Genomic DNA, 17,786 nt, shown 5'->3' with positions numbered 1-17,786 from the left:
GCAGAGACTGAGTAACCCTCAGAATGGCCCCCGCCCAGACAGCTGTGTGCCATCCAGCTGACCCCCTGAGGACTCCAACAGTGAGTGGCCTGTGACTAAGGGGTTCCCGTCTACCACAGAGGAAGGTGTCTCACTTATGACATGTGCCTTGTTAGGGACAACAGCGCAAATGGCCCCCGCGGTGATGACTAGATTGATGGGCATGGGCAGGGCAGCGGGGAAGGGGTGCTGCACTCCCAGTCACGTCCGCTGCAGCCTTTCCTTACCACAGTATTCACACTCCAGGTCCCCGTACACTTTCCGGATCCTCTCACACAGACCCGTGTTCATTTGCTTCTTCTGGAGACTGTCCAGAACTTTCATGAAGGCCGTGCTGCCAGGCCGGAGCTCGGAGGAGAGCGCACAGGAGTCAGGACGGCACGAGCCCACGTCCCCCTCTCCAGCCATGGTGGGAACGAGGCCTGAGGCTTCAGCTGGGTTGGACCTGAGACACCTGCTGGAGTCACATTCACTGGCTGGCAGGACAGCCCCTTCCTGCCCTTGGCCGGGAGGGCTCTGGGCACGGTGCGACTCCTGGTTTGGGTCGGGACTTTTGGCCCTGGACAGCAGCAGTGTGACTTCTCCCTGAGTCTGGGCTGAGGCCACATGCTGCGTGTCCAAGGTCGTCTCGGCGGCAGCATGAGCCTCAGCTGAGGAGGTATCGCTTTTCAACAGAAAACCATCCGAAACCACTGCAAGAGAGTTCAGGTCTGAGGAGACCTCCGTGGTTTCCAGTTCACAGGGGGACAGGGTGCTTTCTGTCTGCGGGGTGGCCAAGGGCTCAGCTGGGGCAGCCATTTCCCCAGGAACCTCTGGCTCCCTCTGTCCCACCTCAGGCTGACCCTCTGCCTTGAGTACAGTCATCTCAGGACACACGAACTCCTCTGCTACCAACTGCAGCGGGTCCCCCAAGGCTTCTTGCTGGATGTCCCCACCGGGTTCCAGGAGACAGAAGCTCTGGTTGATGGAGCTGGTGAAGACCAAGGCCTCCTGGGCCGGGCCGTGCACCTCTCTGATGTGGGAGCGCAGCCTGATGGAGCTGACGAACTTCTTGAGACAGATGGAGCAGACGTACACAAAGGGGTGCTTCCTGACGTGCAGCTCCAGCGCCTGGTACTTGGTGGCCCCATGTCCACAGAGCTCACAAGCAAATGGCCATTTGTCTCCATGGACCAGCATGTGGCGGTCCCGATCCAGCTCATTCTTAAACTTGCGTTCGCAGATGTGGCAGTCGTAGAGCAGCTGCCGCTTGCCCTCCCGCGTCATCAGGCGGAGCTCGTCCAGGGCCTCCTTGACCTCCTTGTCCTGAGGGTCATGTGCGTCCCGGATGTGCTTGATGAGGTTCTTGACGTCGGAGTACTTCTTCTTGCAGAAGCGACAGTGCTGCTTGACCTTCTTGTGCACGCGCTCCACGTGCACCTTCAGGTGCCCCTTGCTCAGGCAGGTGAACGAGCAGCACTCACAAGCGAACTTCTCCCCGGTGTGCTTGCGCAGGTGAACATTGAGGTTGGCCTTGATGGCACTGGCATAACTGCACTGGGGACACTTATATGGCTTCTCATTGGTGTGGATCCGCAAATGGGCCTGCAGTGAGTGCTTGAACTTGAAGACCTTGTTGCAGTATTCACAAGTGAAGATTTTCAATTGGGTGGGACCTAACCTAGAGAGAGATGACAACACAGTTACATCTGGAGACCGTGAACACGCTCAATGGACCAAACAATGAAGGTTTTGCAATGAACTACAGGGAAGGAGGGCGGAGGGAAGCATTTACTTACTCACAAGTCAAATGGGAAGAACAGGACATGACCGAGATAGACAAGGATAGACAGTCCTAGTCTTGAGGAATACACAGTAGGAGAGAAGACAATCCCAGTCTTGAGGAGCACATAGTAGGAGGAGAGAAGACAGTCCTAGTCTTGAGGAGTACACAGTACGAGGATAAGAGACAATCCTAATCTTGAGGAACACACAGTAGGAGGGGAGAAGACAGTCCTAGTCTTGAGGAGCACACAGTAGGAGGAGAGAAGACAGTCCTAGTCTTGAGAAGCACACAGTAGGAGAAGACAAGACAGTCCTAGTCTTGAGGAGCACACAGCAGGAGGAGAGAAGACAGTCCTAGTCTTGAGAAGCACACAGTAGGAGAAGACAAGACAGTCCTAGTCCTAAGGAGCACACAGTAGGAGGAGAGAAGACAGTCCTAGTCTTGAGAAGCACACAGTAGGAGAAGACAAGACAGTCCTAGTCTTGAAGAGCACACAGCAGGAGGAGAGAAGACAGTCCTAGTCTTGAGGAACACACAGTAGGAGAAGACAAGACAGTCCTAGTCCTAAGGAGCACACAGTAGGAGGAGAGAAGACAGTCTTAGTCTTGAGAAGCACACAATAGGAGGAGAGAAGACAGGTTGTCAACTGTCTCATGGAAATATAGCAGACAGGAAGGGGGTGTGTGTAGGGCCTCCCATGGGTCATGGTATCTCTAATCTGGATTAAAGTTTCTGGCAAAACTTGCTAAAGAAACATGGGTTAACAGGTAAAAAATAAGAAAGAGAAAGCAAGAAAGGAAAGTTAAGTAGGTGTGGCACTCACACAGGCAGTCAGAAAGTCTGCTTCAAAGCTCATCTGTATGCGTTCTGGATGTTTTGGGGAAGAAACTCCATCTCCATGGACTTGATACTACCAGCTTGTTCAACACAAGGGATGACCACACTTGCCTGTTCATTCAAGTAATGGCTGAGGTTCTGTCCTCACTGCAGTTTTCCATGTGAGAGCCACACATTAGACAAAGACCACTGGCCTCTCTCCATGGGAAAGATACCTCACACAGCTGACTGATGGATTGAGAACAGGAGCTAAAGTTCACTAGGTGGAAGAGATGTGGTTGCATGTGGTCAGCAAGAACTGAGTCTGTAGGCATCTACAAGCTCAGCCAGCGGTGGTGACCCAAACCTATAGGCGAGAGGAGGCATCTGCTGGGCGAATGCCAGAGCCAGCTCAGGAAGCTCCCTGGGGTCTGCAGCACAGTCGTTCCCCCGCTCTAACAGAAACAGCTGATGGCTGACTCCTGCCCAGTTTGGAGCATAGATGGGAAAAGCAGTGCTATCTTCAGTAACCGTACACTGCATTTACATAAATAACTGCATTAGTTAACACTGACCAAAAAAGGTTGCAGCAGGGGATTCTCTGTGTGCAATAAAAGCAGTGCTCATCATACGAGGAGGAAAAGACCATGACACCAAAATAAAAGAGAGACTGATTGAGATGGGGAGGGAATATGATGGAGAATGGAGTTTCAAAGGGGAAGGTGGGGGCTGAGGGTATTACCATGGGATATTTTTTTATAATCATGGAAAATGTTAATAAAAATTGAGAAAAAAAATTGAAAAAAAAAAAAGAAATAAAAGGCCTTTTTGTTCTTTAAAAAAAATGCAGTCCTGGCCCCATGGAGCCCTTCTCTTCCAATGCATGTGCTGATGGTTAAAGTAGCAACAACATGGAGGTTATGTCGACTGTCACTGTGACATGACCTAGAATCATCTCCCAAGTCAGCTCCCGGGCATGCCTGTGGGATTATCTGGATTAGGCTTCTTGAGGTAGGAAGACCCTAACTGTGAGTGGCATCACTGCATGGGTCGGGGTGCTGCACTGTGCACACAGGAGAGAGCTGGCGGAGAGGCTGCATCGTCGCTCTCTGCTCCTTCACTGTGCGCTAAATGCGAGCAGCTGCCTCAGGCTCCAACCGCCACGCCTTCCCCGCCACGGACTGTGACCTGGAACTATGAATGAAATAAAGCCTTCTTTCTTCCCTTAGGCAGCTTCTTGTCAAGTATTTGGACATAGTAATAAGAAAATAATTAATAAAAATAGCTAACACGTAGTGAGTCCTTGCAATAAACTCTATGCCAGTTACTTAATCCCAATAGATCAGTACACTCATTCACACATATGAAAACTAGGGACCTGCCCAAAGTTATACAACTGGTGAGTGATTTGAGCCCAGGCAGACTAGTGCTCCTGAGCCTGCTCATCTATCCTCATCCTCTTTACTGAAAAATATTTCTGACACACAGCCACCCGTCCTCAGTGTGACCAGCACATGGATGACACTCCCTCTGTGCTGCCGCCATTGCTACTGAAGTGGAAGCCTTGTTTCTGAAATCAGCGAATGGTGGTCACCAAAGTATACTGCCATGTACCAGGAGCAAGAAGTGACAGAGACAAAGAGGGGCAAGGCAGACCTCCTCTGCCTGTTACGGCACCCTCTGGACAGAATCCAGGCTGTGCAAGAAGGGTGTGTGGCACACTAATAAGTACACAGTGCTATGAGTTAGCGCTATTAAACCGTGCCTACTGCAACAGTGAAGACTAATTTATGAGACGATCCATACAACTATGTCCTTAAGTTAAAAATATTAAAGTGGACTACAGTCTATAAACACCAGAGGATATAATTCACATGATGTAATTAAAATATTCAAACTCAAAAGGATGCCTACACACTAAGCCCAAGGCTTATTTAAAGAAAGTAATTTAGATCTTTCCCAAATGACAGAAAGATCCAGAAGGTGATACAATCTACTGGTATAAAAAGCACTGGAGAAGGCTGGAGAGATGGCTCAGCGGTTAAGCGCTTGCCTGTGAAGCCTAAAGACCCCGGTTCGAGGCTCGGTTCCCCAGGTCCCACGTTAGCCAGATGCACAAGGGGGCGCACACGTCTGGAGTTCGTTTGCAGAGGCTGGAAGCCCTGGCATGCCCATTCTCTCTCTCCCTCTATCTGTCTTTCTCTCTGTCTGTTGCTCTCAAATAAATAAATAAATAATTTAAGAAAAAAAAAGCACTGGAGAAAGGGGACTGAGATTCATAAGGTTAATTAAATAAACAAATCATAGCATTTCCTTCTCTGCTACAAGATGTAAATGGTCTTCAGAGAATCTGTTGTTCTTTGTTGCCCTGTTACTAGACAAGTGCCTAGCAGAGATGTGTGTGGCCTGTTTCAGCGCAAGGGGGGAATGAGTCTGGTGACAGTGTTAAAGTAGGTTACATTGGCTCTAGGCTTGAGCCACAAAATTCCCATTAGCGTCTTATTCCAAGTGTTTCCTACTGATGAGAGAAGCACCCTCACCATTGCAGAATTCTGAAAGGTCAGACCTCTTACTACAGGAATGCCACCTCTGAGAACCTGGCTGAAAGAAAGGACACTTGGATGAGGGTCCAGCTGGCCACGTCTCACAACAGTTAAGGACAGCAGGCTGTGTGACGGTTCCCACACAGGCAACCTCTTGGTTTGCCTATTTCTTCTTTGCACTTCATTCATTCATTCATTCATTCATTCATTCATTTGGAAAGGGGTTCCAGGCACTGGGGGATACAAGTGGAATAAAAGTAAGCTCACCCCTACTCTGTGGTACTTCTCCTCCCAACAACTATGTGGAGCAGGTGAGGACCAAAGCGCCCACTGAAGAGGGGATGGAAGGATGCTCTAGAGACAGCTCATGACAGACACACCCATCTGGGGCAGAAAGGCCCCACAGAGAATAGGACAGATGAGCAGACAGTGAAGGAATGAGCAAGAGCACATGAGCAAGCAGGAACGAGGCATCCAGGGAGGAAAAGGCACCTACGGGGAGAGTTAAGGAGGTGAAAGGCAGTGGCTGGATGGAGCAGATGGCTGCAGGGTGAGAACTTGGGGAATATTCAGAGTCCAGGCTCTGAGGAGAGCACGGCCATCTGCAGAAAGCCAGCCCCTCCTAGGAGCAAGGTGAGACCTTCAAGGCTAATAATCAGGGGAGTATGTTCAAAAGATCTCACTGGCTCCCACATCTACAGTCAAGGAGATTATAGGACATCCTCATGAAGCAATAACATGTCACTATGAAGCAAAGGGCTTATGATTTACATTATGTAGTCAGAGAAATGCAATGTGACTTAGTTTTAAAAGCAAATATAGCCAGGCATGGTGGCACATGCCTTTAATCCCAGCACTCGAGAGGCAGAGGTAGGAGGATCGCCGTGAGTTCAAGGCCACCCTGAGACGACAGAGTGAATTCCAGGTCAGCCTGGACTAGTGTGAGACCCTACCTCGAAAAACCAAAAATAAATAAATAAAAATAAATAAATAAAAGCAAATATAAAATACTTTATAAAGTGAACCTGCTGGGGAAAGTTAAGAAGGAAATACATTAAAAATATCAATAAGGGCCAGGCGTGGGGGGGCATGCCTTTAATCCCAGCACCAGGGAAGCAGAGGTAGGAGGATCGCCATGAGTTCAAGGCCACCCAGAGAATACAGAGTAAGATCTAGGTCAGCCCGGGCTAGACTGACACCCTACCTCAAAAAACTAAAAAATAAATAAATAAATAAATTAGTAAGGGCTAGAGAGATGGCCTAGTGGTTAAGGCATTTGCTTGCAAAGCCAAAGGACCCCAGCTGAATTTCCCAGGACTCATGTAAGCAAGATATACAAGGGGGCATATGCCTCTGAAGTTCATTTGCAGGGGCTGGAGACCCTGGCATGCACATTCTCTCCCTCTCTCTCTCCCTCCCTCCCTCTCTCTCTCCCTCCCTCCCTCTCTCTCTTTCTCTCTCTCTCTCTCTCTCTCTCTCTCTCTGTCAAATAAATGCAAATAAAATATTTTTTAATACCAATAGTCTTGGTAATAAAACTGAAAATTATTTTTCATTAGCATTCTAGACTTCAGTCAATATCTAACTTATTGTGAGAGAAAAGGGCAATTAACATGTCATAATATATATTTTTCAATGCAAAAACTTCATATATAAAAAATGCCTTTCTCAACCACTTTATGATTTACGCAATAATAAGTCTAAAAAATGAATAACAACAGGAATATAGCCTGAATTTGTTGAACAAAATTCGACCTGTAAGTAGATTAGTATTTATCCGAATCCCACCCTAGCAGATGCTGAAATATTGCAATGGAAAATAGGTAAGGTCTACACATCAACCTGAATAAGGGGAAAGATTTTAGTATGCACTAAAAATGAAAGATGTTCTAGGTGCACTAAGTTATTAAAGAGTCAAAAACAGTACACTTAGAATATTGTTTGAAAAAAATGGTTTGAAAAAAGGTATGTATTAATATATCATGAAAAATTAATAGACACACATGAAGCTACCCGGAAAGACAACCTTGGGTTCCAATGACTCTCATCATTTCTAGACTGAACCAGCAGCACACTTGCGCTACTTCAGAAGGAGTGGAATAAAGATGCTCTTATTAGACTGTGCACAGTATAGTACAGAACCAGGAATGTTGACATAACTTTGTGTAAAGATGCTTAAAGTAAAATATTCCACCTTCAGAAGGCAAGTGGGTACTCATTCCAAAGCACATGTCCCTGCCTCCATCTCAGAGGGAAGCACTATATTAATGACGATGGAGGAGTGGGTTCATCCCTTAAGTTAATACCCTTTACACACAAGGCTGTAAACAGAATCCAGGCCAACAAACGGGCTGGTCTTTCTGTGTCGTATGGATGTCAGCTGTGGCCTCTAACCAGAGACCAGAGAACAAAGCAACTCACCTGCTTGACTTCATGGGCTGCTCATAGGGGGTCTGTTGGATGGAGTACTCCTGGTACCCTCTCCGTGGCACCAGGTCTGTAGGGGTGCTCTCAGCATGTGCCACTCCTGTTTCGGGGGGCCCAGCTTCCACAGGAATGATCTTGGTAGCACCTGAAATTACACCCAGGGCATTGCTTACTGAGAGATGGCAGTGGCACTGACCCTGTCCCAACAGAGGCAGTGGGTCCTGGAAAACATTTACCACAGGACTACCATGCAACTCACTGGTTTTCCTTCAGCTGGCCATGTTCACTAGATGTGTGTCCTTGTGTGTGTACACACATGTGCATGGGCAGGGGCAAGTTTGCAAATATGTCCAAATGGCCTCTTGAAGTACATTTTCACTTGATCTAGCTAATAAGCACACAAACCTACACATATTACTTGTGAGAATTGATAGTCACACATGTTCATTGTGAAGTGAACCTATACTGCATGAAGACAGCTTGGAATGGGAGAGCAGACTGTGCCAGCTCTGCGAACCAGCTGAAGCCCAGGGCCTCACTGCGCTCTGTTCTCCTCCAAGAAATGAAGGGTGTGTAAAAAAATAACCCAAGTCGTCATTGCTTCTAGAGTTCTACAACATGAAATGACCTAAGATCTTTCAGAGCAAGGACACCTCAAGCATGTGTGTGTGTGTAGCAAGCATTTTACAGAAAAGGTTCTAATTTACCTTTGTTCTGGGTAAAGAGAATTGATTGTTTTATCATGTTCACAGAAATCTTAAAGTATTACCACTAATTTTTAAGAAAAATTATAAAACCCTGCCCTAACAACCATTGAGAATAGGAAACACTCTTCTGGGATTTTCCTTTTCTAGTAAAATACCTCTTTGAAGCAGAGAGGTTCAAAGTGATTTCCCAGAATGCTCAAGTGATCTAATTTTATAAGGTCTATTCTCTACTGATCATCTTACACTGCAGTCGATTATAAAAGAAATGTACTTAAAGTTTTTCAATTTAAATAGCTACTGTTAGCATTGAAAATAGATGCATAAAGGGTGGGAGATGTTCTGAAAATTCTGACAATGTTTTAATTTTATTGGATAGCTACTAGCTCAAGTGGAGATGGAATAAAACAAAATAAATAAAAATAAAACATTATTATAGCTTGAAATCTAATATTGTAAACTACTTTTTATCAGATATATGCTTTCCTGGAAAAAATTTAAACGAGAGTATAATATACTAGCTATTTTTATGGAAAAGACATAGATGGAAATTTCTTGTATTATAAAGTTATTTAGGGGCTGGAGAGATGGATTAGCGGTTAAGCGCTTGCCTGTGAATCCTAAGGACCCCGGTTTGAGGCTCCATTCCCCAGGACCCACGTTAGCCAGATGCACAAGGGGGCACATGCATCTGGAATTCATTTGCAGTGGCTGGAGGCCCTGACACGCCCATTCTCTCTCTCTCTCTCTCTCTCTCTCTCTCTCTCTCTCTCTCTCTATCTGCCTCTTTCTCTATCACTCTCAAATGGACAAATAAAAATAAACAAAAAAAAATTTTAAGTTATTTAGGGCTGGAAAGATGGCTTAGTGGTTAAGCGCTTGCCTGTGAAGCCTGAGGACCCCAGTTCAAGGCTCAATTTCCCAGGACCCATGTTAGCCAGATGCACAAGGGGGCTGCACACGTCTGGAGTTCGGTTGCAGCAGCTGGATACCCTGGCGTGCCTATTCTCTCCCCCCCCCCCACGCTCGCGCGCTCTCTCTCTCTCTCTCTCTCTCTGCCTTTCTCTGTCTGTTGCTCTCAAATAAATAAAAATAAAACAAAGAGTTATTTATCAAGGGCTGAAGAGATAACTCAGTGGTTAAGGTACTTGCCTGCAAAGCCTAAGGACCTGATTCAATTCTGCAATACTGACATAAAGTCAAGTTCACAAGGAGGCATGTGTCTAGAGTTCAAGTGCAGTAGCTAGAGGCCCTGTCATGCCCATTCCCTCTTTCTCTCTCTGCCTCTCTCTCCTGCTCACTGTCTCATAAGTAAATAAATATTTGTTTTAATTATTTAGTGAATCCCTCCAAAACTGTGAAGAAGTCAGGCCATGCGCCTGGGTCTGGTGACACAGGAGCTGCTCCCCTGTGGGCTGCGTGGGTGCCGTGCAGAGGAGGCCGTGGCTGCAGTGCCGGCAGAGGAGACGACCTGGGGGCAGGGCACGGCGAGGACTGCTCCTGAGCACCGGCCCTGAGTGACAGGCCCAGGGAGGGACAGCAGCAGCCGCGTAGGCTGTCTCCTAGTCATAGTTCTCACAGGAGCGCCAAGAGGGAAGAGACGGTCATCACCCCACAGGCACGAGGAACTAAACGACAGCTCCACTAGGCAATGCACCAGCCAGGACCCAGGTTCCGCCAGGACCGTGCCTCAGCCTTCCCCGTCAGGCTGCCCCGGGCCCCGCCGGCTAGGGTCACCTGGAATGGCTTCGTGAGCAGTTAGAACCACACTGATGATGGGCTTCTTTGTTCCAGAAAGCGAGATCTTCTGGACTTTCTCTGTCTTCGAGGCCCGAGGTCGTTTCGGGGCCTTTTCTCGTTCATCTTCCTTGTACTTCTTTTCTAGTTCAAGGTCTGACTCATTACCTAGGGAACAAATAACAGTATGTATAAACTATAAACCACCTTGTTAGATTGGCAGCAAAGCTAGAGAGCAAATATGGCTCTTGTGGTGCAGTGACAGTGAAGTCCCCATCTCTGCATTCTCGTTCTCTCCCTCTCTCTCTCTCATTTCTGGTTCTACTCCTTGTCCTGAGACACAAGAATCTGAAAATTATAGCAGGTGTCCCTCAGATCCAGGCCCATTACAAGGGGACCAGCAGGCTGCCATCTGCCCCTCTGCAAGGCAGCTGGAGTGAATGGATGCTTCCAATCCGTGTCCTGGCTATAAACAAGAACCAAACGGGTTCACAGAGCATCCAAGCACACCTCACATAATGTCATCAGCCACAAACATAGGGCTAAACTTGCCGTTAGCCTGGAGGAGGGTAAAAAAAGCTTCCACCAGCAGTGAAAATCTCTAAATTGCACAATACTGGAGAGTCCCAACTGTGAGCAGAGGAGCAGGTAGCCTTTTCTTTCATAGAATCACAAATAATTGGCCTGAGAGTCTCATCTTCAAAATGCCCAGCAAGAGCATCATCTATGAGTGTGGGGGACAGACAGAAGGACACAGGACAGGTGAGCAAACAGGCAGGTGCAAAAAAAAAAAAAAAAAAAGGTTTGGAAAGAGTAGGAAGGTGGGTTAACTGGTAGGTAAAATCTAAGCCAAGAAGGAATGACAAAGCTAGAGGACTGGTGGAACGGGGAGACAGAGGCCAGCCCTCAGGGCTTACTGTGTGATTCAAGAGAGCCAAGCCAGCCCAACAAGCAGATTCCTCGGGAATGGAACAACAGAATATGGAGAAGGGCGAAGACACAGAACCACGCTCACTGAGGGAAAGCTCTCTGCACATGAGGCAAAGAAGAAATTCAGCTCATGCGGCCGAGTAACCAAAACAACAATTTTTATTTTCTATGTCCCATAGATTGACAGGCTGCTTTATAATTCAGGGCTTAAACCTGGTGGAAATAGTCTTGGGTTAGTTTGTAATGGACTAGAAAGACATCTAACACAAGACAGAAATGAACAGGCAATAACAAGAATCAGAACCACATGTCACTCTGCAAGGACCAAGCCAAAGCCCATCACTGATCAGTTCCTTGAAGAACACGACACCCTGAAAGTCTATGAATGGCACAGCATGCCCAGTCTGCAAAGTTGCTGGCAGAGTCTACATCTGTGAGTAAGCATCATGGCTCACAGTAATTTTTGCTCTCTTCATGGATGACTATACCAAAACATTTTGTAAGGTTTACACATTGTCTGAGTCACAGATGTGCTTTGTCGCCTAGATCTGCAGCCATGAACATCTGCAGCAGTGAGTCTCAGCCACTACAAACAAGCCGAGCAACACTGTGTGGGATTTTTCTTATAAAATGCTGTTTCACATTAAAGCAGAATTCACCATGGGATGCGATTCAGTATGCAGGTGATATGCCAGGAATAGATACACTCACATAAAGAGCCCTGAGAATATGAGCTCACCATAAGCACCCCTGGGTTAACATCATGAATCAAAAACAGACAAGTGTGCACACTGTCAGCCAGGAGTAACAAGAGCTGCAGGGAATGAACAGTGGTGAAGTCTGCCATAGGTGTCCTGCATGGGACCACGCTGAAGGACTGAGTGCCCAGGGAAGGTGGCAGTAATGAGACCTGCCCAGGTGGAAAGAGCCTGAGAGCCTGACTGCGGCTTGGCCAGTGGGCCCTGGGAGAAAGGTGAAAACAACAGCAAAACCCAGCAGCAAGAATGGGAAAACAGCAGCCCAAGGAGAACAGCACCGCGCCTGGTCATGGTGGTGACTGGGCCTCCTGGGTCTCATCCAGAGTCATTCAGAGACTCTACACACAAGGAAGACCTGCTCAGACTCAAGCACGCCCAGCCAAGACCCACAGATACACTGCCATCCCACTCCGACGCTGATTAAGCCTGTACAGGGCACTCAATGCAGATCACACAGAGGTACAGACTGCTGCATTCTTAGGAAAACAAGATGACAACTACCTGCAGATGGGCAAACCCTAATGCAAAACAAATAAAGCAAGACACAAAGCCAAGATATCCAAACACAGGATGCTGAGTTTCAAAATAGAAGCCTCCAATGAAAACTCACAGAAAACTCCAGTCATAGAATACCAAAATGAAACTACGACATGCTTATTAAACAAATTTAATGAGGTCATGAAAAAAAAGCAGAAAGAAATAGAAGAAAATCAAAATAAGCAACTCACAAAAGAATTTAAAGCATGGCTGAATGAAAAAAAAAATCAATTAATAAGACCAGGGGAAAATGCAGAGTGAGAAGCTAGACTGACAACCGCCTCTAGGGAAATAGCAACAAACACAGAGGTGAACTCAAACACATCAACACTGAAATACAGAGGCTACAGAGAACTCAAAACTAAAAACAAACTTCGAATACATATACCCAAGGCTCAAGGATTGCTATGGAAGAGGGGGACAAAAAAAGTGGATGGATACAAATATCCTTAAAAGGAAAATAAGAAATATCCTGAGGTACAGCCCCACACATACACAAGAAACTAACTCTAATTACCCCTCACTGAACACCAAGGACCCTACTGAGGAGGATTCTCAGAGGATGGAGACCAGAGGCAAGGGTATATAAGACTCTAACATACATTAAAATAAATAAATAAAAGAATTCAGCAGGCTAGAGAGATAGCTTAGTGGTTAAGGCACTTGTCTGTGAAGCTTAAGTACCCAGATTGGATTCCCCTGTACCCAAGAAAGCCAGATACACAAGGTGGCATGTGTGTCTGGAGTTTATTTGAAGTGGCTGTTGTCCCTGGTGGGCCTATTGTCTATCTGCCTCTTACCTCTCTTCCTCTCTGTCACTCCTTCTCTATCTCAAATAAACAAAATATTTTTTTAAAAAAGAATTCAGAAATGAACTCAAAAATTATTGAAGGAAATGAAAGCAAAGCAACAAAAAGAACTTAATACATGCCTGAATAAAATTAAAGATAATCAGAAAGAAGTTATTAGAAAGATAGAGGAAATCAAGGAGAATCAATACAAATATGAACTCAATCAATAGTGGAATAAACTCAATGAGGATATAATCAAATGCAAGAATGAATTCTAAGATATAACAAGTAGGTGAACTCAAGAAATGAATTTGGAATCCAACAGAGATATGCTGAACAGAAGTGTAATGGAAATAAAAAATAATACATTTTTTAAGAGGCTCCCAAGAAAGCCTCACCAACAGAATATATCTTGGGGAGGACAGACCATCAGGGCAAGAGAGAAGAAACAGACCAGCAGCACAAAAACAATGACAAGTTCAAAATAACATGTGAACACAGTATGAAGGAAACGTGGGACACCTTAAAAAGACCAAATATTCAGGTCACTGGTATACAAGGGGAAGAAATACTGGCCAAAGGAATAGAGAGAACATCTTCAACAAAATAATTGAAGAAATTTTTCCTTACCTTATAAAGAAAGTCTGTCAATCAATGAGGGGTGCACAGAACACCAAAGAGACAGGACCAGAGAAGAAAGTCTCTGTATCACATTATAGTGCACTGAAAACAAAGAGAGAGTGCTAAAACTCTCAATACTGAAAACAAAGGGAGTACTAAAAGCTGCAGGAGAAAACAGCTCAGTACATACAAAGGTGAACCCATCAGAATTACCTGAGATATTCCAGTGGGAACTATAAAAGCTAGAAGGGCTTGGAAAGAAGCATTTCAAATTCCAAAAGACCATGGCTGCTAACCCAAACCACCATACCCAGCAAATTATCACTCATACTTTAAGGCAAAAGAAAAACTTTCCATTATAAAAGCCAGTTACGCAATTATATGAGCACAGGGGAACCTACAGAAAATAATGCATAGCACACTCCACACTGAAGACACCAACAAACATGCTCAACGGGAGATAAAAAATAACATCCCCTCGAGCTGGAGAGATGGCTTAGTGGTTAAGCGCTTGCCTGTGAAGCCTAAGGACCCTGGTTCGAGGCTCAGTTTCCCAGGTCCCACGTTAGCCAGATGCACAAGGGGGCGCACCGCGTCTGGAGCTCATTTGCAGAGGCTGGAAGCCCTGGCGCGCCCATTCTCTCTCTCTTCCTCTATCTGTCTTTCTCTCTGTGTCTGTCACTCTCAAATAAGTAAATAAATAAATAAAAATTTTTTTAAAAAGATTTAAAATAAAATAAAATAACAACCCAAAGTAGAAACGACATAAAAACAACAAACTCCACAAAGCCTTTAACCTGACAGGGATTAACTCACACCTCACAATTATAACTCTAAACATCAACGGACTCAATTTCCCAATCAAAAGACAAAAGCAAGTGCCCCTGGGCCCCCAATGCCCAGACACCCTGCCCCAGAGGGAGCGTGCAGCAGGTGTGCAGTGAGTAGGCCAGATCCCTGCTCCCCAGGGATCCTCACAGTTTCCTGGTCCCAGTAGGTCCCCTGCAGCTGGCTTGGGCCTACTTGGACCCTGAGAGATTGCTGTGGAAGTAGGCCCCTTGCTCTGCCTTGATCTGCCTTATCAAGGTGCCTCTGGATCCCCAACGCCGGGATATCAGCATCACTCTTCACAGAGATTAAAAATATGATCTCAAAACTCATACAGAACAGCAGCAGTCCTCAGATATCCAAACAGATCATCAGAAAAAAAAAAAAAAAAAAAAAACCTCCTCAGGTATCACCATACCATTACAAAGCCATAGTAATGAAAACAGCATGGTACTAGTGTAAGATCAGAAACACAGTCCAATGGAACAGAATTGAAGACTCAGAACTTAGGTTAAGTAACTGCAGCTACTTGATCTTTGACAAAGGAGCCAATAAGGTAGACTGGTGAAAAGACAGCATCTTCAACAAATGGTGTTGGAAAAATTGGATAACCATACATAGAAAAATGAAACTAGACCCACTCATCTCTTCATACCCAAAAAATCAAGTCCAAATGGATTAAAGACCTCCATATAAGACCTAAAACTCTTGTGTGTATGTGTGCATGTGTTTCTTTTTTATTTAGTTACTTTTTTGGGTTTTTTCTCAATTTTTATTAACATTTTCCATTATAGAAAATGTCCCATGGTAATACCCTCCCCCCCTACTTTTCCCTTTTAAATTTCATTCTCCATCATATCCCCTCCCCATCTCAATCAGTCTCTCTTTTATTTTGATGTCATAATCTTTTCCTCTTCTTATGATGGTCTTGTGTAGATAGTGTCAGGCATGGTGAGGTCATAGATATGCAGGCCATTTTATGTCTGGAGGAGCATGTTGTAAAGAGTCCTACCCTTCCTTTGGCTCTTACATTCTGTCCGCCACCTCTTCAGCATTAGACCCTGAGCCTTGGAAGGTGTGACTGAGATGTTACTCGGTACTCTAGTCACTTTTTTCCAGCACTATGATACACTCTGAGTCATCCCAAGGTCACAGCCATCTGAAAAGAGAAGATTCTCTACCAAAAGTGAGAGTAGCATTAATATAAGGGTATACATATTAAGAGAAGTGCTTACTGGGCAGTTTGATAAGCATAGTATATACACTTATCCAGTCATCAGCAGATGTTACACCCCTAGGGCTCATGACTACCCCTGTTTTCAGTTTCAGTATCAGGGATGTATTCCCCCTCATGAAGCAGGCCTCCAGTCCAACTGGAGGACAGTTAGTTTCCACCATGACAGACATGCCAATATTGTACCCATTGGCTCATTTGGCCTGGCTGGCCAAGTACACGGCTTGCAGTATCCACTGTTGAGTATCTTCACTGGTGTTATCTCTTTCTCCTATTGAACTACATGTAGAATGGCTTCTTCCAGCTTTCTGTCTGCTGGTCTACAAGGAGGAGGTTATAAACTCAGTACCAGTAGGATTTCTCAGTGGCCTTGCAGCCCAAGTATGTGGAGTCTTCAGCAATAAAGGTCTTGCCATTGATTCCTGGTGGGAAACCAAGGGTCTCGGCAATGGCCTATTTTTTGGGGGCATCGAGGACCTCCCTGGCCAACAACTCACTGGAGGTATCCCATCCCTGGCACTGAAAATTTCCTAACAACGATCTATGGCTCCTGAGTGTTCCATTGTCCAAAACCAGAGGATTCCATATGATTTATTTGCATCCTCTTAGACTTTTATTAGCACCCCCTCCATCTTACCTTTACTCAAGACCTGAAACACTTCTACTGGAAGAAAAAATAGGAGGCACTCTCCACAATATAGGACTGGGAAGAGACTTCTTGAACAAAACCCCAGTAGTCCAGGAAATTAAACAAGCACTCAAGCAATGGGATCTCAAGAAGCTAAAAAGCTTTTGCAAAGACAAACACACCATAAGCAAAGCAAACAGATTACCTACTGAATGGCAGAAAATCTTTGCCAACTATACCACGGACAGAAGCCTAATATCTAGAATCTACAAAGTAATCAAAAAGCTAAACAATAAAAAATCAAACAAGCCACTCCATAAGTGGGGCAGAGAACTAAATAGTGAGTTCTCGGAGGAAGAATTACAAATGGTTACCACATACTTAAGAAAATGTTCAACATCCCTAACCATTAGGGAAATGCAAGTCAAAACAACGATGAGATTCCACCTTACTCCAGTAAGGATAGCAAACATTAAATAATCTAATAACAACAAATGTTGGCAAGAATGTGGGGAAAAGGAACCCTCATCCATTGTTGGTGGGAATGTAAACTTGTACAACCCTATGGTAATCAATATGGAGATTTCTGAAAGGGATAAAACATAGAGCTGCCAACAGACTCAGTTATTCCTTTACTGGACATTTATCCTACATACAAGCTGCTTAATTCACTGCAGCTAAGAACTGGAATCAACCCTGATGCCCATTACTGGATGAATGGATAACGAAGTAGTGGCACATTTACACCTAGAATTCTACTCAGCAGTAAGAAAAAAAATGATATAATGAAATTTGTACAAAAATGGACACACTAGGAACAGTTCATTCTGAGTGAACTCACACAATATCAGAAAGACAAATGCTGCATGGCGTCACTTATCTGCAGTTCTTAACTTGGACCTGGTCAGAGTTGCTGTCATACCTAATAGGAAACTCAAGGCCCAGACAATAGGGATGAAATGGTTTGGGGGAAGGGGAAGGGGAGGGAAGGAAAGGAAAACAAACACAAAATTAAATCCAAAATGAGCTGATACCATAAAAATCTTTATTCTTAGAGATCGCCTAAAAGATATAACCCTGAAAAGGAGTAAGGGGGAGTACCTGAAAAGTGGGGCCCTGCTGAGGGTGGGATGAACTCTGAGCTTAATTTTTTTTTTTTTTTTTTACCAGTACCAGAGATCAGTTGCTACCCACAATGAGCTATTGATTGGAAAGACTTGAGAGACCAAATCAAGACAGCTATCTGTCAAAGAACATGAGGTAAAAGCTAAGACCCTATTGCTGAAGATACCATATACTGCTGACACAGATCTCTGACAGACTGGGCTGAAATTCTGAAGAAAGCCAGTCCCCAGATAGTTAACTATACTGGAGGAAAATGACCAACAATAGAGCAACCAGAGGTCTAAGATACTCAAAAGCTAACAC

General features: G+C 45.1%; 1 protein-coding gene across 2 annotated transcripts in view; it reads right to left on the bottom strand.

Annotated features, from left to right (window-relative positions):
- Zfat (zinc finger and AT-hook domain containing) overlaps positions 1-17,786 on the bottom strand; it is a 214,114-nt gene that overhangs the window by 110,843 nt on the left and 85,485 nt on the right. For both annotated transcript variants that reach the window (XM_004656180.2, XM_045144010.1), the window contains exons 4-6: positions 10,032-10,199; positions 7,585-7,735; positions 267-1,699 (exon numbers count right to left, since the gene is read on the bottom strand). In XM_004656180.2, coding sequence (XP_004656237.2) covers positions 267-1,699; positions 7,585-7,735; positions 10,032-10,199 — 1,752 coding nt within the window. The remainder of the gene's footprint in view (positions 1-266; positions 1,700-7,584; positions 7,736-10,031; positions 10,200-17,786) is intronic.

The sequence above is a fragment of the Jaculus jaculus genome, chromosome 2, assembly GCF_020740685.1.
Source record: "Jaculus jaculus isolate mJacJac1 chromosome 2, mJacJac1.mat.Y.cur, whole genome shotgun sequence".
In the NCBI taxonomy this organism is placed as follows: domain Eukaryota; kingdom Metazoa; phylum Chordata; class Mammalia; order Rodentia; family Dipodidae; genus Jaculus; species Jaculus jaculus.
Note: the sequence above shows the minus strand (reverse complement) of the source record. Positions and strands in the feature narration are given on the sequence as shown.